Consider the following 23149-nt stretch of genomic DNA (forward strand, 5'->3'; position numbering starts at 1 on the left):
ATGACTCGCCTCATAAGGTGTGTTTCTGTGGGTGTGTGCATTCCAGTACAACTCCTAGGTAGTAGTGATAAGAAGGGGGATGGATTTGGCTCATGGCCGTGATTTGGCTCATGGCCATAGTTTGCCAGCCGCTGCTCTAGATTCCACAAGCCATCTGCCTGATTTAAGAAACCATTCTTGATCCTACTGGTGGCCAATGACTAGCCTTTTTTTAACAGATAGAAACAGTACATGAAATTTGCTATATTAAATGCTTTTATGAAAATTTGGGGTGCTCTTTTGCTAGCTGATGATGAGAATTTTAGTTTCCACTGGGGTCTGAAAGTTTTGCTTTCCTTAAATGACTGACTTTAAAAAAATTATTTTAATCATTCTAGTAATTGTCAAGATAAGCATTTTCTTTTAATGTGTTTTTGGCCTATTATTAGAGGTAAAATTTTAAATTATTTAAAGTTTTATGTCTGGTTGTGGAGATAGGGCATCCCACATGCTTAAAATTCTAAGAAAAGTCTAATGCATAACTGGTAATTTGTTCAGGATTTTATAAACTCCCATTTAGGGTTAAATCATCTGTTGTACCATATTTTGGTAAATATCCTTGTCTTTCAAGCTTCTGTTAAGTTGCTTTCTCTACCTGACTGCTACCTAGATGTCCACTGTTTAATTTTTCTATTTGCTACATTCAGCTTGAACATGTATGCTTTTCAGAGCTTCTAAAGACAAGCTTATGTACTGAAATCTGTATTTTCATTATGTTTGGCTCCTATCTGAATGTGTTCCAGATTCATTACAACTTATGCAAAGCAAACTTTATGTTCTGAACTGTTATGCTGCTACCTGTGTCTAGGCTCTAAATTGGTTTATACACTAAAAATCACTACCTGCACAATTCAAATTGCTGCAAGTTTTGGCACATGCAAAATATAAGTAGGAATGTGGAAATTGCTATCCCCAAAATAATTCATGCTGTCTGGGGTCATATATAACTATGCTCTATCCGGTAAGCACTGAGATTTTAATTTGCTAGCAGAATTTCTTTAGTCAATTCTATTATCATTTATGTAAAAAAAAAACTTAACTTGTTTGAATTTAAAGGGCTCGGACAAAAATAGTTTATTCTGCATATAGTCGAAAATCTGCAAAAGAAGTGAGAGATAAGTTGTTGGAGTTACACGTGAATTACTACATTTTAGAGGAGGCATGGTGTGTTGTGAGAACTAAGTGAGTATGAGCCCTATGCTATATGATACGGTCTATTTTTAGGCAGCAAATGTTTTACTTTATTACAGCAGTCATGATTCTTTAAGAATTTTCATTTTAAATTAATTCCATTAAATTTTACTCTGGCGTTTTATTTGTTTATTTGTTTTTATTTTTATATTTTTTAATACAGGTACTGAGGATTGAACCCAGGGCCTCATGCATACTAAGCATGTGCTCTGCCACTCACTGAGCTATACCCTCCCCCCAACCCTGGTATTTTATTTAAAATTATTTCATGTAGGAAAGTAAAATTATACTATTACTTGAGTATAATCCAATTTCAAAAATTACAGTGTACTTTAGTATCCTAATTTTTTTCATTTTAATTTTGACATCTTAAATGTAGCTCTTTTCCATAATTTTCACATTTTTATGGTAACTTTTATTAGATGTATGAAATACAGATTTGAATTTACAACAAAGTGAGATATTGGCATTCTACTACTAAAGCTGGATTACAGTGGATTTATAGGACTCATAAGAAAAGTTTCACATAATTCAAAAAGACATAATATGACAACATTTCTAATTAAAATATTTTAGTTTCTAAATTTTGAATCTCTAGAAGTACATAATATTCTAAGATGTGTAATGGGTATCTTGAAGCCTTTCTTTAGTCTCCTTGACTTAAGAAGTCCTTAATTGTATTAATTTTAACATTAAGAATTTTCATTTCTTTTATAGATAATTAGGAATTGGCTATAATAGATTTTTGAAGAGCGAAGTTTAGAAATTTTAGTAGCTAATTTTTGTATCTAATTTTCATATATATTATATATATATATCTAGGAAGCAATGTTACCTTGCAAAGGAATAAATAGGAATATCATATTGTACATGCTTATCTTATTAATTTAATTTGAAATTTAGTAAGACAAAGTATACTTTAAAACAAGGCATATTACCACAAATAAAAATGAATATTTTATAATGACAAAGGATTAATTCATCAAAAATATGTAGCAATTTAGCATACCTCTAAACAGAGCTTCAAAGAACACAAAATAAAAATGTGTAGAACTAAAAGAAAAAGATAAGCAAATCTTCAATCATGGTTAGAAATGTTAACATTCTTTTCTCTACTGGGAAAAGTAGATAAAAAGTAGTCTGGGATTTGCAGATTCTAACTACTAACATAAGATACTTTTAAAAAATAAGGTCCTACTGTATAGCACAGGGAACTATATTCAATACCTTGTAATAGCCTTTAATGAAAAAGAATATGAAAAGGAATATATATATGTATATGTGTGTGTGTGTGTATATATATATATGTATATATATAAAACTGAATCACTATGCTGTACACCAGAAATTAATCCAACATTGTAAACTGAATGTACTTCAGTTTTTTTTAAAGTAGGATATAAAAGAGATGAACAACAAATGTTATCAAATAACCTGACCCAACTGACACAGAACACAGCAGGAAACAGCTGCAGAATACACATTTGTTTTAAAAGGCAGGTGGAATGTTCACCTAGAGAAAACACATGCTGGGCTGTAAAAATGGTCTCAATATGTTTAAAAGATTTAAAATGACACAGAATTAAAATAGAAAACAGTAATAAATAGATACCTAGTAAGTCTATACATATTTGGAAATTAGGCGATAAACTTATGGATAATTTGTGGGTCGAAGTAAAAAACCACAAAGGAAATTTAAAAACACTATTTTTGCTTGAATAGAAAAGGAGTCTTTTAACAATGTTGCTGATCTAACTGGATATAATATATAGAAGAAAAATTAAACCGTGACTCATACTACAATACACCATACCCAGAGATTAACTTGACATGGATTACAGAGCTAAATGTAAAAATCTGAAATCATAAAGATTTCTTAGACTACAGAGTACTAGCCACTAAAAAAATCAATAAACTATATGTATCAAAATTGAAATATTTTCCTCAAAAAGATATTTTTAAGAAAATAATAAGGCAAGCCATAGACTGGAAGAAATAGTTGAAAGCATGTATCTGACAAAGAACTTATAAGTATAGTTTATATATAAAGAAATTATACAGATTAATAATAAATGACAATACAATTGAAAATGGACAAAAGACTTGGAAAAACATAATTCACCAAAGAATATGTGTAAATGACCAATAAATACATGAAAAGGTGCTCAATACTGTTAATGTTCAGGACCTGCAATTTAAAACCACAACAGATACCAATACACATACTCTTAAACAGATAAAAATTTTAAAACTAAAATACCAAACGGAGAGGATACAGAATAATTGTAAATCTCTTACATTGCTAATGGGAGTGAAAACAATACAACCATTTTGGAGAACTATTTAGAGGCGTTGTAAAAAACTTTAAGTGTATACTGACCTTATCACTCAGCAGTTCCAGTCCTAGGAATTTAAACAAGAGAAATTAATACATCTCTCCAGCAAGGATGTGAGAGCAGCTTTATTCATAGTAGCTCAAAACTTGTATGTAACTTCTTGCTTTTACTTTGCTGCTTTTAATATTCTCTTTTTATGTTTAATTTTTTGCCATTTTAATTACAGTGTGTCTTGGTGTGAACCTCTTTGGGTTAATCCTATTTGAAACTCTCTGTGCTTCCTGGATCTGGATGTCTATTTCCTTTCACTGGTTAGGGAAGTTTTTAGCTATTATGACTTTAAAAATGTTCTCTACCCCTTTTTCTCTCTCCTTTTTCTGAGACCCCTAAAATGAGAATGTTAGTATGCTTAATGTTTTCTCAAAGGTCTCTTAAACTGTTTTCATTATTTTTTTTCTTTTTTCTGTGTAGCGTCAGTGATTCCCACTGCTCTGTCTTCCAGTTCGCTGATCCATCCCTCTGTATCATTTAATCTACCAATGGGTCCTTCTGGTGTAGTTTTTAATTTCAGTTTTTGTATTATATAGCTGTTTAGTTGTTTATATTTTCTGTCTCTCTGTTAAACTTCTTACTGTGTTCATCTATTCTTCTCCCAAGTTCTTTGAGCATCTTTTATGATTACCTTGAATTTTTTATTTGGTAGATTGCTTATCTCCACTACACTTAATTATTCTTCTGGGGTTTTTATCTTTTATCTTTTTTCTTTGTTTAGAACATATTTCTCTGTCACCTCATTTTGCCTAATTGACTGTTATTTTTACTATGTACTTGGTAGTCTGGTTATGTTTTCCAATCTTGGAGAAATGGCCTTTCGTAGGAGACATCTTTGTAGACATCTTCGTAGGTCCCAGCAGTGCACTCCCCTCTGGTCACCAGAGCTGTAAGCTTCAGGGGTACCCCCTGTGTTTGCTGTGTGAGCTCTTCTGTTGTGGCAGGCTGAGAACTGTGAGTGGTCTGGTAGGCATGGCTGACCCCTAGACCTGGTGGTTGCCATTCCCTGCCTTGTGTGGAGGCTGTTGGCCCCTGGTGAGTGAGGCCAGATGCTGAGGCACCTGGGTCCAGGGCCCAGGGTGTGCCAAAGCTGATGTTGGCTAGCTGGTGAGTGGAGCCAGAGGCCAGGGAGTCCCAGGAGAAGTGTCAGCCTGCTGGTGTGTGGGCTGGGTCCTGACATGGCAGGCTCTGGGGCAGTCCTGCAGCTGATGTCCACTGGGTGTGTCCAGGGGAGTCAGGGGGTCCTAAGGCAGCTCGCCTGCTAGTAGGCAGGGCTGTGTCCCCACCAAGATAGCTGCTTGACCTGAGTTCTCTCAATCCTGGTGCCAACAGGCTGGTGGGTGGGGACAGGTCCCAGTGCTAACTAGAGGAAGAATTCCACAGTGGCACTTGCCAGCACCAGTGTCAACATGATAGAACAAGCGCCTCAAAATAGCTGAGCTCCAGTTGCTTCCTGTCTCTCTAGGAGGCTCTCCAAGATCAGCAGGCAGGTCTGACCCAGGCTCCTTTCAGATCACTGCTCTGCCTGGGTCCCATAGTGTGCAAGATTTTGTGTGTGCCCTTTAAGAGTGGAGTCTCTAATTCCTATAGCCCTCTGGCTCTCCCAGAAGTAAACCCCACTTGCCTTCAAAACCAAATGTCCTGGAGGCTCATCTTCCTGGTGCAGAACCCCCTAAACTGGGGAGTCTGATGTGGGGCCCTGATCCTTCGGTGCTCTGCAATTATAATTATCTTCCCATTTGTGGTTGCCCACTTGGGTATATGGGTCTTGACTTAACCACATCCATGCCCCTCTTACCTGCCTCATTGTGGTTCCTTCTTTATATCTTTAGTTGTATAAGGTCTTTTCTGCTAGATTCCGGTCTTTCTCATCAATAGTTGCTCTGTAAATAGTTTTAATTTTGGTGTGCCCATGTGAGGAGGTGAGCTCAGGGCCTTACTGTGCCCTTTTGGCGCTCCTCCTTGGAAATAATCCAGTTTTAATCGAATTTTAATGTTAAGTAAATTGTGATACATTGAAGATGCCTGCTATAATTCCTAGAGCAAACCACTTTAAAAATGCAAAAAATAACTAATAAGCCAATAGATTAATTAATGGTATAAGAAAAAGTTTTTACTTGACAAAAAAGAAATCAAGAAAGAGAAACAGATGATCAAAAAAGATATGAAACAAATAGAAGAAAAAAAATGGCAATCCTAAATCAAACCATATCAGTACTTGCAGATGTGAATGGGGACTAAACACTCCAGTCAGATGTCAGAGATTGACAGACTGAATACAACAGCAAAACCCAACTATGTTCTGCCTATAAAAGCTGCATTTTAAATAAGAATACATGAAGGAAAGGTTGAAGGAAAAAGGATAGAAATGCTACCATGTGAGTAATCATGTGTGTTACGTGTACTAGATATGTATTACCTAGCATCTACTGGAAAAGCAGAACTATGGTGCAGAAAGGAAATCAGCGGTTGCCTGGGCTTATGTCTGGGAGAGGGGATTGACTCTAAAGGGGTACAAGGGAACTTGCTGGGGTGTTGGAAATTTTCTATATTGTAATTATGGTGGTGCTTACATACCTATACACATTTGCCATACTTATCAAGCTTTACACATAAAATGGGTGAATTTTATTGTGCATAAATTATACCTCAATATAGCTGTTAAAAAAAATAGAAACCAATTTTACCTGACTTCTTCCCTTTAATGACTGTCATGCAGGGTTATTCTGTAGTGAGAAATATTATCTCATTCAAGTCCACTCATAGAACTACCCAAAGGGGAAAGGGTTGAGGGGAATAAAGTTGGCATAAGAACTACCCTTCCCTGCTTTGGGCTGTATATGTTTTCATGCTAATCCAAGTCAACTTAAGCTCAAAAATATGAAATTCATCAGGAATTAAATTAACTTTCCTTTAATTTGTCTCTTTCTACTATAAATGGGCCTTATGTTTGGATGGCAATATCACTTATAAACTATATTTCATTTATATTTCATAAATAATATATTTATGAATGTACACTGAGCCGTGGTTATTTGATTCAATAATACATTGGTTATTTGGTTAAGTGGAATATGAAAATGCAGCATACTTCGATTTTTAGTTTAAATGTTGAAATTATATTTTTTGAAATGAGGCTTTAAAATCCTTAATTTATTAAATAAACTAGTCTCTAAAAACTAAAAAACACTTAGTAATTATATTTCATCTAGATATGAATACATTTTAATATAGATGTATATGTGCCAATTTTTTTCAGACCGGGTTGCAGTATGCTTGAAATCTGGGATGTGGAAGACCCTTCCAACTCAGCTAACCCTCCCTTATGTAGCGTCTTGCTCAAGGATGCGAGGCCTTACTTCACCACAGTGTTTCAGAATAGTATGTACAGAGTATTAAAGGTTAACTGAGAGTGAGACCACCCTTTACACCGTGGTGCAAAGAAGTGTGACAAAAATAGCCACTTTAGTTTATTTACATTAATAAAAATCACAAGCTTTAATAAGGGACCCTTAAAAACAAGATAATAAAAATGATCTAAAGTTTTTCTGAGTAAATTATTTCATTATTTTCTATTGAATGTCCACCTTATTAAGCTTGTCATATAAATGACTAAATCATTTTACGCCATAAACAAATCTTCATCTTAAAGTTTTAAAGAAAATATATATGTAAAAGAACAAAGAAATTTAATAAATCAAGGATTTGTAAGTCCTTTTGTATCCAACTAGGTGAATTGCTTTAGATTTTCTCTAGTACCAGGAGGTACCAGCTCAAACTCTAAACCACTTAGACTTAATGCAGTTTCTGAAATGACACTTCCTTAAGATCCCAGTACTGATCACAACCTCTTTACCTCTGTGAGAAAATTTGTTTGTAACCATGTGTTTTTTAAGGTTTTTTTGCTTTTACTAGCCTTCAGGAAAGATCTTTAATAGCTTTTAATGACTTTCTTATCATTTAAAGGTTTTTTTTAAAGCTTATTTTGTAATGTTTTGAATCTCTTTAAATTTATTTATCCAACCAGGTATTTTCCACTGATTAGTTCTCAACTTAAGTTCACCAAGTTACTAATCTGTCTTTGGAATCCAGTGGTTTTTCTTTTAATATCCAAGTAAAGTAAAAACTGTTACAGGACACAGCCAAATTCAGGGGTTAAACATAATCAGAAAAGAAAATCCAGTTAAATGTATCAAATGAGATTGTAAGAGTCTAGGTCTTGAATGAAGCAAAGGCATTTTCATCTTGACAGCCCTATGGCTCATTGGACATAGTCTCTTTTTTTGGTCACCATCTTTTGTAATAGTATGTTTTTAAGTTTTCATTTCTTTTGGTTTTGGATGAGGAAGGTGATGTTTTATAAATCCTCTTCCCCAATATAAAACCTTCCAATAATAATGCTTTGAAAAGTGGTAAATAGTTATCTTGAAGAGATTGTGGCCAAATGGAAAGATAAACATTCTCTCTCTGCTTGGTATATATTAAATATGCCATATCTATAGTATTTTAATGTGCATCTTCTTTAATCGTCTTGGAATTCTTGTAATTCCCTTATGTTTTTGACCCTCTACATTTGAGATAACAAAATGACTTAATTCCATAGATTAGTTCATTTATAATAGTAGAAAATTATATATATATGTATATATATATAAAATATATACAGGAAGACCAATAAAATTATTTTTCAACTATTATAGTCGTAAAATATTTTAATACAAGATACAAAACAGCTAAGAAAGCATACCAAGTTTTATTTATATTTGCATTTTCAAATAATTCGTCTTGTTATAAGTATGGGGCAAAGAGGGAAAGGAGACATGATACCTAACATTCATAAAAATTGAAATACATTTTGGGTGATATTTTCATAAGAAATATTTTTTAAAAGTTGGTAGAATTTTGTAAAAGAACTGTATTAACTAATAAAATATTCAATATAAATATAGTTACATGGATTTATATATAGGGAAACAAAATTATTTTCAACTTTTATAGTTGTAAAATATTTTAATACAAGATACAAATCAGCTAAGAAAGCATGACATATTTTACTTATTTTAGCATTTTCAAATAATTTGTTTTGGTGCCAGTGTGAGGCAAAAAGGGAAAAGAGATACAACCTCTAACATTCGTGAAATTAAATTAACACATTTTTCATGGTATTTTCATAGGCAACATTTTAAAGAAGTTGGTAGAATTTAACAACAAAAATGGATGAGTTGTATTAACTAAAAATGTTTCATATAAATATAATTTATTAACGTGGATTTATGTTATTTTCATGTGCTATTTATGTTTAACATTAAAAAAGCCCTTGAAGATCCTTTGTGTGTTTTCTTTCCTCGTTCTTTACTAAGAATACATTTAGAAATTGAAATCATTCTGACATGAAGGTAGAAATCATAGTGTCCTGGATTTATTAACCATATTTACATTGGCAGTGATCTTTCTTAGCCATTTTAAAACAATTCTGGGTATACCCACACAGAAGGCAGTGTAGTGTGGTGGAAATAATGTGGGCTTTGTAACCAGATGGATCTAAGTTTGAATCCTGACACTTCCACTTACTAGGTATATTATCCTACCATCCATCCAAAAATATTTATTGAGCAGTTACTGTATGCCAGGCACTACGCTAAGCTTGGTCATGTTACTTGACCCTATCAACCTCAGTTTCTTCACCTGTAAATGAGAACTCACAGTATGTACTTGGCAGGGTCATTTTAGGATTCACGAGATAATGTGTTAAAGCACATACAGGCACTTGACAAATGTTAGTTCCTTTTGTTCTCTCTCCCTCACCCGCTAATAAGCAGTTTAGTAATATGTTACACTATAGGTTATCTCATCTCGTAATTCCAAATAGTCTTACCTTTATTTAGTGTCAGTAAACAAGAATACCAAACTGTTGCTTACTTTTATATAAATTATCCTATTGGATTCTTGCTTCCATATGTTGTTTATTTTTTTAAATCTGAAAACTATGCAAGAATGTTGTGGGTTGAGTGATGGATAGGTTTTTCCTCAATGCAAGGAAGCATCTTCCTATGGTTATATTTTTGGACACTTACCTGAAACCATGATAGAAGTGAGTTGTGCACAAGCTGAGCAGCCCCCTCCCTCATCCAGTTGTCAGAAGCTGATGTACAGCTTCAGTGAATAATATGTGTTGCACTCTTGCTGCTAATAGACAGCACATCAAAAAGCAGTACTTTTCGTAATAAAATTATGCTTATATTTTCTACATTTCTATTATACAAGCAACACAAACTTATATGGAAAATTAGTTTTGGAAAAAAACAGGAAATTTGAAAGATGGGAAAATATTCACCAGGCACCAGTAACATTTCATGGTTTTCTTCCAACCTTTAGGCATAATTTTTTTGCTTGTTTTCTTCTTTTAATATAAATCATTGTATGCTTTGTTCTTCATATAATAAATATGGAACTGTTATACAAAGACTATTTTTATAGGCTACGTAATATCCTGTTTTGTATATAAATATAAGCATGGATATCTCTGTACATAAACATATCTTTTTGTTTAGCTATTTCCATTTTTGCCAATACATGGAGGTAAATACAGAACATAGCAATGAGTATCTTAGTACATTAAGAATTTTTTTTAATTTTCAGATCATTTCCTTAAGGTATATTCCATAAAGTTAAATTTCAATTAAAAAAAATGTGGATACCTTTAAAGCCTTCAAAGCAGTTTGCCTTAAATTACTTCTGCCAAAGGATGGTATGTACCACCAATAATCAGCGTATGACAATGCTCTTCTCACAACACTCATTTGCATTGGTTAGCCTTATTGAAAATAATTTTTGCTAATTTGTGACAACCCAGAATGGTACTCATTATTACTTTAATTTGCATTGATACCATGGTTTGTGTGGTTGGGTACCTATGCATATACATTTCCTCTTGTCTCACCTCTTGACATCCACCCGCATTTATGGATGCCCCACCTAGCCCTGAGACGGTGTTACAGACGCTCCCTGTCAGCAACTCTGTCTTGTTATTCACTGTTCGGGGAAGCTGATAAAACTACCATATGAGCTTGTGTATTCTTACTACTCAGTAGGCTGGAGATTTTGCTTCAAGCTGTGTAAAATCGTCATCTACTTTGTGCCACATCCAGTATGTCTATTTAACATTAAATACCAAGTTTAAAACTCTCAATGCTTCAGCTGTTTAAATAAGGATTCACTAACCATAATTTCATGTTTGGACACCATCAACTTTGTAAATTTTGTTTTATGTGTGAAACTACTTTAACCATTATTACTGATCTAATATGGACTGCTTTTTATAGTATAAGGAAAACAGAATTATTAAATTTTAAATAGTTTTTGGTCTCCCATGAACTAACAGAGCTTTATATGTGTCCACTATTGTCCAGTAAAAACTCACCTATATTCTTATTATTTAGGAAGTATATTCCTTGGGGCTCTGTTCATATTTTTTGATAAATCCACTGAGTCTCCTCAAAAGGGGTGGGGTTGGAGATAAGGGAGAAGAAAAAAAATCTCTGAAATTTCTTATTAACCATGATAAATAAAAGGAAAATTTGAAAAGAATGGATAGGAATATTACTTCATGTACAAAAGCCAAATTAAGATGGTCAAGGACTTCAATGAGAAAGGCAGAACTTTAAAACTTTTAGAAGAAAATTAGAGAAATGAAAATATCATTTGACAAAATGTACAAGTCTGATAATAAGAATTTGTGAAAACAGGGAGCAACAAGAACTCTCATCAAATTGTGGTAGCAGTATAAATTGGTACAGCCATTTTGGAAAATAATTTGTTATTGCCTAATACATTTTAAAGTATGTAATCCCTGCAACCAATAATTTTACCCTAAAAAATGTCTGTGTAAATATGTGAGGGAAAATAATTACAAGAATGTCCTGGAAGCATTATTTGTACCCAGTGAAGGGAGCTGAAAACAATCTAAAGGACCACAAGCAGAATGTATGAAATGAACTATTTCCATGTAATGGAATATTGTACAGGAATTAAAGTGATCTATTCACATGTCAATAGGAATGAATCTCAAATATAATGCGAAGAATAAAAAACTAAGTTATCCAAGGTGGTGTGTGTACATATATGTGTAAATTTATATGCCATTTGTAAATAGCCTAAAAACAAACAAAACAAAAATAATACTAGATACATGTGTGGCAAAACAATAAAAGCATAGGCATAATTCATGCAAGAGTTAGGCTGGTGATCACTTCTAAGAGAATGCAATCCAGGAGGAACCTGGATGCTTGAACATTCCTGCTTCAGTTTTTAACTGGGTGTTAAGTACATAAGTATTCCTTTTGTAATTAAAATGTACATATACTTTATAATGTTTGATAAATTTTACACCCTCCAAAGTAGAGCTTTGCTACCACATCAGTGGTTCCTAAATCTTGGATTCTTTTTCAGTAGCTCTGAAGTGCTTAAACAAGCATCATCAGATTGGGGTCCAGCTAGTCAAAGAAATTTTCAACTTGTAGATGAACTTCCGTTTGTACAGGGTATTACTTAGTTTCTTCAAATGGCAGATGATGTGACAGTGCCTCTATTGAACAGCATCAACTGGGTGGAAAGTGACTATTATTTTTTATTTCGTTTTCTTATTTAAATGTTTTTCCACAAAAATATTTCGTGTTCATTAAGGGAAAGTTGGAAAATTCAAGACAGTAACAAAAAGAAACTGCATGTTCTTTCAGGAGCACTATAGCTTCTTTGAGATTATATTAAAGTTCATAAGACTTTGAAGAAGGACATCATTCACATAAATTGCATTAAAATTCACAGTAATTATTTGATTCGTTTGAAAAAACATAAGATGTGCGATGTAATGTGACTTCTTCATGGCCTTAAGATAGCTTCCCTGTGGTGAGAATTCTGTTTTTGCAATCCGTCAGAGTGTTTGCCAGCCTTTGTATATCTACCATCCATGTTCTTTAATGTATAGGAAAAAAAATTTTTTTGGAAAAGGTCAAGATTTTTATTACTCAGCTTTCAGCAGACATTGATTAGAACTCCATATTAGGCTCCCTGTTTCTCCTGAACTGTGTTAAATTATCCTTTTTTTCCTCCTCCCATGGTTTAACTACAAAGATTAGAAAAATACAAAATGTACCCACTTAATAGTAGCATACACCCATTAAGAGATTTCTTTTTTCTAAAGCAAAATTTCTAGCATGGGTTTCAGAAATATTCAATAGGATTCATTGCTTTTCTTTGAAATGATATCTTATCAAGTATTAGTGTTTGATATCTAATACTTTTTGAATGCCTTGACTCTCTTAGAGTCCTTTCTTTGATCTTTTCAAAATACACTACAAACTGTATGGATACGATATACAAGAGTCTGTTCAGACAGCAGGTGATAATCACTCTGTGATCAGTGCTGGAGCACAACATAAGGAACACGTGAGCGGATCCTGTCCCTTCACGTAAGATTTTTCTAACAGATCTTAAAATGAAGGTAGGAAGTAACCAAGTAAAGGGGGCCAGGGTCAGGGAGGTCTTTCCAGGTATGGGGGCAGCATGTGCAACAGCACAGGACCACTGAGGCAGGTGGCTCAGTTCAGGAATTGCATTTAGGTTTAGTGAGAGCACTTGCATGTTGAGGTACTTACCGTTAAGTTGGAGAGAGACCCTGCAAGTAGCAGGGCCTAAAAGGAAGCAAGACCTCTGGAGTGGGAAAACAGTACATGCTTTATTCTCCAATTTGTTAACTTTCAGCTTTCATTTCTTCATCTGTAAATCGGTAATAATACCTTCCTCACTGAACTGTGAGCATCGAACAAGATGCTCCACGTGGAAGTGCATTATAAAGTACTACACATGCAATCCAGACTTTGAGTCAACTTCGACCTGGATGTTAACAAGGAAGATCTGAGAATTATTAACCCAAAAGAGCTAAAAACCAAATCACTTATATCTGACCTTGCCTTATGTTCGAGGAGCTTTTGCCAATACCGACTCGCTTATTATGCTTGCCTGAGATTAAAATTCATTTGTAACTTTTGAACACTTATAGATAATGGCCTTTATTTTTTTTTAATTCCATAAAAGAGCTATGTGTAATTCATATATAGACATCGAGATTATTCAAATGAAGCTGAAGGCCCTTTCATGGAGTAATCTGGATTGAATCCTGACCCAAGAATCTAGGAGTTAACATGTATATAAAAACAGCATCTCAACTACTGGAAAAGAAACAGCCTGTTCATACAGGTTCAGCCAAGAGAGACCTAAGGGATATGAAGGGGATCTCAACATGAATATTGATTGTTTTAAAGGGGCTAGTGTGACAGCCACAAAGGTACACCACCCCTCGGATCTTCTTTGGTCCAGCTGCAGGAGTAGTTTACCCACAGCCTCTAACTGCAGTCCCTTCCACGTCCTCCACTAGCATTCAAGCCGAGGTCACACTCTTCCCAGGAAGTGCCCAGCCAATGAGTGGGCAAGGCAGGGTCCCATTTCTGCCCAGCACTGGACTTCTCGAACAGGTGACCTTTTCTTCGGAGATCCATACCGAGTAAGCAAAGACCTGCTCAGATCCCCCAGGCTCTCCTTGCTTGCTCCTCCTGTCACAGGTATCAGATCTGCCTCATGGCCAAAAAGCTTTCCCACCCAATCCAGCTCCCTCCTCCTCTAACAGCTGATACCCCTTCCCATAAGCCTCTTGCCCTCCTGACTCTATCTCAGCATCTGTTTCCTGGAGAATCTGAACTAACCCAGGCAGATTGCCGGCCCAAATTCCAAGCAGAGCAAGTTCAGGGTTTCGTCTCAGTCTGTTGGGATTCCGGAGAGATTCTGCTGTTCTCTGTGTGTGCAAGGCTTAGGAAGATGAAAAAGACTGACTGACTATAGGAAAACCTAGTTTCACTCCTTCACCCATGCTAGTTTTCCATGAATTTTCCTGACCACGCAGAGATGGTACCACTTCTCCTTTTAGAAGTTCCTGAGGTCCCCAGGGTAATCCCTATAAGGCTATAGCATGGTAGCCACTGTCGGGAGAAGGGACTGTATGCCTAAGAGATGCCCTTTCTTTCTCACACTCGGGCCCTAATCAAACCTCAGAGTTCCCAGAATGGAAAAGAGTCCTTTGCGAACGATAGAAGCCAGGTCTTCAAACCATCGAATCGTAGTAAATACACACTGTACACTTCTTTGAAGAGTTAAACACTGAAATTTGGTTTTAAAATCACTCTAGCCAAGTTCAGTTATCTTAAATGAATGTCTGGGCTTTATGAGATGCTCTCTACAATATTGTGAAAAAGCAAAGCTATCTTAATCTGAAATGTAGTTCTTGTTTATTCCTCATCCTTAACAAAATGATTTGCTGTATTATAAAAACAGTTCCTTTTGGAATAAGTAGGAGGGAATGCCCACTAAAAAAGTTAAGTGGACAAAATGTTTATTTTATATATCCTAGTGCCATCTGCTGGCTATGAAATATTATAACATTTGTCATAAAATAACATCTACAAAAAGTGTTAAGAAGCTAGTTGGCATGTGTTTTAATAAAAAATAGGAGAAATCCAGGGAGAAACAAAGAGAACTTGACACGAACTTCACTATTTTTTTTAGCTGTGATTATCTCGCAAGTGGTGATAGAAGAGGCATTCCTGGCTTTTCTCTCCCTTACCCACCACACCCCTGCTATTTCTTCCATCTGTTTCCCACCATGGATGCCTTAGAAGTTTCTGTCTGATTTAGTCCATGCCTTTCTGTCTAGGACCACTGACACGCCCACCATGGCACTTTTCACTTTAGCAACAATGAACTGCCTGACGTCCCCAGCATCTTTCTCCTGCCTGTGGTGACTCTCCCCTCAGTCCACTAAGGTATCACCTGTTCTCCTCCCACTTCCTCTTCCTGCTCACCCTTCAGTCTCTGCTCAGAAGCCCCCTCCTCCTGGAAGCCAGTCCTGACCAGCTCCTCCATAGTCCACTTGCCTTGTTGTTTGATCATTTATCTGATTACCTTTGGGAGTCTCTTATTGATCTATGAACTACTTAAATACAGAATTTGTGTCTTATTTATTTCTGTTTTCCACCCAGCTCAGTACCTGGCACATAGTAAAAGCTCAGTAAATACTGCACGAAGGAATAACGTGGAAAATAACTAGAAAAATTTAGTGGTGAGTGATCCCTTGAGGCCACTTTTACTGTTTGCTGCTCCTACTAAATAGCTAAATTATCCCCAAAATGGATCAGGATATTCTTAACTATTTTTTAAGTACCCAACACTCTATTTATTAGGTGCTCTGGGAATCGAGTTCAAAATATTAGTATCTAAATTAAAGCTGGGTTTGAATCCCTCTTCTACCAGAACTAACTGGCAATTTATTCCCACAGCAGAATCGACAACATTTTAGTGCCTTTCACTCTATACTAACCTTCATTTCGTTTCCAATCCTTTCCAGTTGGGCCCCAACAGTGGTCCTTTTACCCAGTGTCGCCGGGGCCAACAGAACAGAACCAAGTTCTGTTCAGAAGCAAAGCTTCAGTCTATGATCAGAGAATGGAGACGTGCCAGTTCAAGTTCTAGAGCTCACGCTCTAGCAGCAGGCTGTGGGCGGGGCTGCGTCACAGGGATCTCATGAGGGGAGGGGGCGGAGCTCTTGCTGCGCAGGCGCAGTCGTGCCGCTCAGGGTCAAGATGACAGCCCGAGGTGCAGCGTCTCTCTGCACGCAGCTCGGCCGCTGCCGCCATCTTCACTTGTAGTGCTGTCTGTGGTGCTTCTGCACACAGTCCCTGAGCTGAGGTGCTGGGTGCAGCGGTTCCACGCAGGGAACTCTGATCTTTCATGTCAGGTGAGAGGCCTCTGCACAGGACCCCCTCTAGGCAAGTGAAATTAGACTAAGCACAATAGAAGAGATTAGACCTTGTCACCTAGATTACATCTTATTTTTCCTGGGGACTCCAGTGGGCTCTGCAGCTGACAGTTTTCCCTAGTGGCACAAAACATGCTTTAATAGGAAAGCCATTTCTTTGCATGCCCAAGACCTAGCTAGGTGCCTGGCTCTCACAGGCACTTAGTAAATGTTTTCAGAATGAATTTATATATACTAACAGATCGCACACTCATGGTTTCCATGGAGAACCAGAACTGGGCAATTAAGGAAAATCAATGGGGTCTTGAAATTAAAAAAAAAAAAAAACTGAGTATATTACAGTATTGCTTAGATGGAATCTATTCTTTCATGATAGATACCTATCTTTTCTGTTTGCAATTACTTCTCTCTTACCTGACCAGCAGAATGCCTCTCTTGCAGGCAGTTCACTCTAGGTTAGATGATCTCCAAGGCCTTTTGGCTCTTAAAAGACCATGATCTGGGAATGGCTCATTGGCACTAACACCTTTACTTCAGGGGGAGGAGAAAAGAAAAGCAGTTTAAAACATACAAAAATGTGAAACCAGCAGAAGCTTTTAGATTCATGTAGGAAATATGTAAGTGCTGGAGTTTTAGAGACGTCTATCTTCACAAGAGATTTTAGGAGATAAATGAAATAATGAAAATATTAATTGTTGAAAAACAAAAGTGAAAATGGGTAGCAAGTAGACTGTCTAGCAGCATATGCTATCAGTCACTTGAAAAGTAAGGAAGCATCCATTTAGTATGTTTGCAAGGAAAGCCTCCCAGTTTATGTTGGTGTTTTGTTTTGTTTTTTTAATAACACACTTAGACCCCAAATTCAATCCAGTTTAACTCAGTTAAGTACTTTGTAAGCACTTCTTACATGGTTGGTGACAGAAGGAGCAGTGGTAAGGACAGTGTATTAACCATGATTTTTATTTTCTATAATTTGATTCTTTGACATCTGGAGACTTGCTGACCTGGAAGGGACTGCTCCTCCCAGAGTTAGCTAGTCCCTAGAGGTCACAAACTACTGTAAGCACACCTTTCATATGCAGCTCATAGCCTCATCACCTTTTTTATAAATAATTTTTTAAAAAATTGTAGTATAGTTCATTTATAATGATGTATTAGTTTCAAGTGTACAGCAAAGTGATTCAGGTATACATATATATATTATTTTTCAGATTCTTTTCAATTACAGGTTATTATAAAGTATTGAATATAATTCCCTGTGCTATACAGTAGGTCCTTGTTGTTTATATATTTTATGTATCATAATGTGTGTATATGTTAATCCCAAACTCTTAATTTATGCTGTCAGATTCCAGGCCATTACCTACCTGCCCTAATCACCCTAGGGCCAGGTACCAGACAACTAGGGACAACCCCTTTACCCCAGAGCCTGCCGAAAATTTTCAAATTAGCCAGTCCTAAAATTATTTACCTTGCTTGCCTGTTCCTTCCTACAGAAACTACCACCAAGCATCTTGCTCAAATTCCCCCAACCTCCCTGTCTCCTGATGGGCCTTGCTTCCTCATGTGGTGTAGCATGGCGTGCCCCTCCTCTTGGGAACTGTGAGTAAACTTCTTTCTTCTTGACAGTCATTTCCCTGTCTGTGTGTCTTACCATACACAGTTAAAAGAATTCCCAGAAGCCAAAATCCAGAACACTGACACCACCAAATGCTGGTGAGGATGTGGAGCAACAAGGACTCATTTATTGCTGCTGGGGATGCAAAATGGTAGTCACCTTGGAAGACAGTTTGACAATTCCTTACAAAACTAAACATACTCTTACCATATGACTCTTATCATATGATTCAGCAATCATACTACTTGGTATTTACCCAAAGGAGTTGAAAACTTATGTCCACACAAAACCCTGTACATGGATGTTTATAGCAGTTTTACTCATAGTTGCCAAAACCTGAAAGCAACCAAGATGTCCTTCAGTAGATGAATGGATAAATAACCAACAATACATGCAGACAATGGAATATTATTCAGTGCTAGAAAATAAATAAGCTACTGAGACGTGAAAAGACATGGAGGAAGCTTAAATTTGTATTTCTAAGTGAAAGAAGCCAATCTTTAAAAAGTTACTTACTATATGATTCCAACAATATGACATTCTGGAAAAGGCAAAACTATAGATCCAGTAAAAAGTTCAGTAGTTGCCAAGGGTAAAGGGGTGGGAAGGAGGGATGAAAAAGTGAAGTGCAGAGGATTTTTAGAGCAATGAAAATACTCTGTATGATACTGTAATTATTGATATGAGTCATTATATATTTGTCCAAACCCATACAATGTACAATATCAAGAGTGAGCCCTAATATAAACTATGGACTTCGGATAATTGTGATGTGTCAATGTAGATTCATCAATTGTAATAAATATTCCATTCTGGTGGGGGGTGTTGGTAATGAGGGAGGCTATGTATGCTTGCATAGGTACAGGGGTAACTGGGAAACTCTATCCTCCTCTCAATGTTGCCGTGAACCTAAAACTACTCTAAAAATATTTTTTTAAATATATACATGTGAAAGAACTTGTATCCAACATTTACAAAGAATTCTTGCCACTCAGTAGTAAGACAAACAACCCAATGTTTAAAAGATGGGGAAAAAAATCTTGAGTACTCTAAGAACACAGAAATAGTGGTAACAATGAAGAACTAGCCTAAAAACCCTGGCAAATTGTCTTCTTGATCCTTTCATCTCTATCAGCAATGGTCACGCTAGAGAAGCGTGGGCGTGGGATCAGGCAGACCGGGGTTGGAACCCTGGTTCTGCCACTTACTAGCCATGTGACCTTACACAATTTAATCCGTATAAACATCCGTTTAATCATTATAAAATGAGGATAATACTGTCTATCCCACAGGCTACTTAGGAGATTAAGTGCCATCATAGAGTCTTTAAAGTAGGTGTTTACTAAAAAGCTATTTTGTGGTACCTGCAGCTAATACATTTTTCCTGAAGGAATCATCACCACTTCCATGTGCTTCTGATAAAATGAAAAATGATAGATGTGACGTTTTGAGGGTAAAGGAGCCAGTGAGAATATGAGTGAAGGCTTAAATAGATTGCAAAAATAAAGAAATGAGTTATTTGGGAAGGGAAATTTAAATGATTGTACTTTTTAAGTGAGATCATGGCAGTAGACAGTGTGATAGAGGCTACCTACCAATGAGGACAAATGAGTAGGAACTTTTGTTTATGTTGGCTTAAATAATTTGAATACTCATAGGCAAATCTACTGTGCTTTGGTGTTTCCATCAATAAAATGGAAATAATAATGGCTAATCTTGACTTTTTAATCAAAACTTGAAAATTCTGTCACCTTACTCTCCTCTACCCCTGTTGGGAGCGAGCTCCTGTTGGTCTCTGAATTGTCCTTTCCTTTTCTTCTCAGATACACAATCCTCATTAGATTCCCTTTCACTTTGTACAAGGACGAGAGGAACTTCTCACCTTGTACCTACCTTCTCTCCAGCATTTCCTCCCTTTTCACCACCTTTCATTTCATCATAGACTAATCTTCCTAAATACTGGCTGCCATATATCAGGCTACATTTCTACTCAAAACTTGACTGCTTCCCACTCTTTACAGGGAAAATATCTTTACTTGGCACTGCAGACCTTCCACAGCGCAGTCCCAGGCTACCTTTCCAGTCTCATCTCCCATTGCTCACCTAAACAAATGGAACCAGAAGATTTTGCTCTGTCTGCAGAATGTGTCCACATGTGACTCATAATATTTTCTCCTTTTTCTCCAACCTCTCCTCTACCAAATCCTACCCACATTTGAAAATCCAGGCCAAATCTTTCCACGTTGAAGCCTTTCTTGGCCACTTAATGTGAACTCTTCCCTGAACCACTGTGAGGCTTCTTGTTCCACACATCACATTTGACATTTTATTAGCTGTACTTTACATTAGCTTGATATGTATTATCTTATCACTGCGACTAAATCCTCTAAGACCCAAGATCATAGCAGGTTTTTAATACTGACTCTGCATTTGCCCGTTGGAGACCCATTTCTACACAAAGGAAGATGACAAACACTATTCATCGGAACACAGAGCACTGAAATGACACACAGAGGCCACCCCTGGGGAACATCTATTGTATCCATTTGCTAGAGCTGCCATAACTAAGTACTGCACACTGGGTGGGCTAAACAACAGAAACTTATTGTCCCACAATTCTGGAGACTAAATGTCTGAGATCAAGGTTTTGGTAAGCTTGACTTCTGAGCCCTCTCTCCTGGGCTTGCAGGCAGCCATCTTTTCCCATTTTCTTCACATGGTATGTTCCTCTGTATGTTTCTGTGCCCTAATCTTTTCTTCTTCAGTATGAGGTGTTCAGTATGAAGATTCACACTGGATTAGGGATCACCCTAATGACCTCGCTTTACCTTAATTACTTCTTGATAGACTGTTTCTCCAAATACAGTCACATTCTGAGGTACTGAGGGTTGGGACTCCAACATATGAATTTTGGGAAGACATAATTCAACTTACAACACCTACTTAACAGCCTGTGTCTCATAAAAAGAAGGGAAGTGAGAAGAAGAAAGAAATGGTGGAGGGTAGAGGAGGAAGGAAGGAAGAAAAGAGGAGAAAGGAGACGGCCTGTTAGCAATGCATAGGATAGAAAATCTTTTCTTTAAGTTTGAAATTTGATGATTATACAGTAATTAAAAATAGTTTTGACACAAAGAATGCATTCAGCTTAGAGCTATATGGGACGTGAATGACATGAACCATGCAGAAAGAAAGGAGATAAGCAAGCCCTACTTGAAAAGAACTATCCTCTCCTTTAGTGGGAGGGGAAATGGGAATAGAATGCCTATGGTTTGTTGCAAATACCTTTGCTTAAATTAATACTATAGTGAACTTTGTACATTTCTTTTTCTATTTGTGCCCAATCATCTTAACTATACCTTGATTATCTTCATCAAGTTGATTAAGGAGCCATACTGGAGTCATAGATTGATGACTCCATGCTACTAATGCAGTCATGATTCTAGTGCCCAGGTAAGAAGTCTTGCTTTTGAGGCTCAGTATAAAGTCCGTCTGTATCTAACCTCTGTCTGATGCTCCATGTGGCAGCACCATTAAAGTCTTCCCACCTCAGAGGTAAATGTGAACTAACTCAAATCCAAAGACAATAAAAACTTTATCATTATTGGTTACCCACCCACAAAACCACTGACTGTAGTTTTAATAGTGTGAATATCTGTTCTGACACAAAGAGCTCATCAGTTTGGTGGAGAAAATAGAACAATCTATTTCTAGAGTATTCAAACCATTTAGTCCACTGTTTTAGTAGATGAGAGGCACAAAACAATCAACATCCAGTCATTTACTGAACAATACGAGGTATTGTAATTCACCTTTGAGTGAAGCAGAGTTTATATTGTGCAAGTTTGCTCTCCCATGTAAATAAATTATAGACTTAGGAAATAAAAGGACAGGTCAGGCAGAGAAAAATCAGAAGTAATTTGAGTAGGACCAGTAATCCATGGATGAATACCAAATTTAGATGAAAGTGAAGAAAAAATCTGCATGTGAGAGCTGGGCCAAGGAATGATTCTTTAACTTATGGCCACAGGGCTGTGTGATTAAGAAAGGTGAGTCTGGAGAAGACTGGAAACCAGGCCAACAGACCTGGAGGAAATGGACAGGTAGATATTACTAAAATTACTCATCATCATCATAATCATCTATGATTTATGGGCCTACTCTACACTGTCACTTTATACATTATCTGTTTAGTCTTTAGAACAACTTAGTAACATTTCACAGATGAGAAACTTGGGTCTCAGAGATGTCAAGTGTCTTCCTAAGGTCCCATAGCTAGAGAGAGGCAAGGCTGGAAATTAGGTTCAGGTCTGACTGATTCACTGATACAATCAAACAAAAACCAAACTAGATGGTAGTCATTTAAGGGGGAGACAGAACTGGAGATCTAGAAAGTCAGGGACCCAGGAGTATTTGGGACCAGCTGATGAAGGAAATGAAGGGTGAGGAATAGCTGGCTGAATAAGGGCCCTGGAACTACTGTGAGAGAAAACAAGATATGTACCCTGCAGTCAAAGAACTCAGGATCCAAAGATCATACCAAGAATTGTTTCAAAAATTACTGACCAAGTAAATTACCCCGCTCTTCTTGTCTCAGGCGTCCTCAGGGTTGGTGTAGGCCTGGGACAGGGAGCAGGGCAGGCTGAACTTAGGGGCAGGGAACCAGTCTCTGCTGGTGCAACAGTGGAGAGGGAAGGGGAAGCAGGCACCCAGGTTCCAGCCCACAGAGGACCCTGTGCTTTCTGTCCCCACAGTAAGAAGTGGGGAGCTGCAGAGACACTTTGTCCCACAGCAGCCAGGCTCCCTGGCAGACTTGAGGGGATTCTGCTTCCTCTTGCGGACGTTCAGGTTTCTGCTGTCCAGACTGTGGATTTCCCCGCTGGGTCAGCTCATGCACAGGATTAGCATCAAGCAAAAGTCCAGAGCACAGGCCTTTCTTTGCAGCATTTCCTGTTTACTTGTTTACTAGTGCCCATTTTCTGGCGTTTAAAATGCTCTGGAGGAAATCAAATCCCTATCTGAGGCAATTTTGTGACAGTGTGAGGTGTGTGAGAG

The 23149-nt window shown here is 36.9% G+C and overlaps 1 protein-coding gene across 4 annotated transcripts in view; it reads left to right on the forward strand.

Annotated features, from left to right (window-relative positions):
• The window catches only part of DPY19L2 (dpy-19 like 2), a 77976-nt gene extending 69042 nt beyond the window's left edge, over window positions 1–8934 (forward strand). For 2 of the 4 annotated variants that reach the window (XM_032483725.1, XM_006191540.3), the window contains 2 exons: window positions 1096–1221; window positions 6877–8934. In XM_032483725.1, the coding sequence (XP_032339616.1) occupies window positions 1096–1221; window positions 6877–7027 (277 nt within the window). In that variant the 3' untranslated portion in view covers window positions 7028–8934. Of the gene's footprint in view, window positions 1–1095; window positions 1222–1393; window positions 1442–6876 lie in introns of those variants that run through there. The other 2 variants (XM_032483726.1, XM_032483727.1) reach the window with 2 other exon arrangements.
• Window positions 8935–23149: the final 14215 nt, after the last annotated feature.

Source organism: Camelus ferus, chromosome 7, assembly GCF_009834535.1.
Source record: "Camelus ferus isolate YT-003-E chromosome 7, BCGSAC_Cfer_1.0, whole genome shotgun sequence".
Taxonomy (NCBI): Eukaryota; Metazoa; Chordata; class Mammalia; order Artiodactyla; family Camelidae; genus Camelus; species Camelus ferus.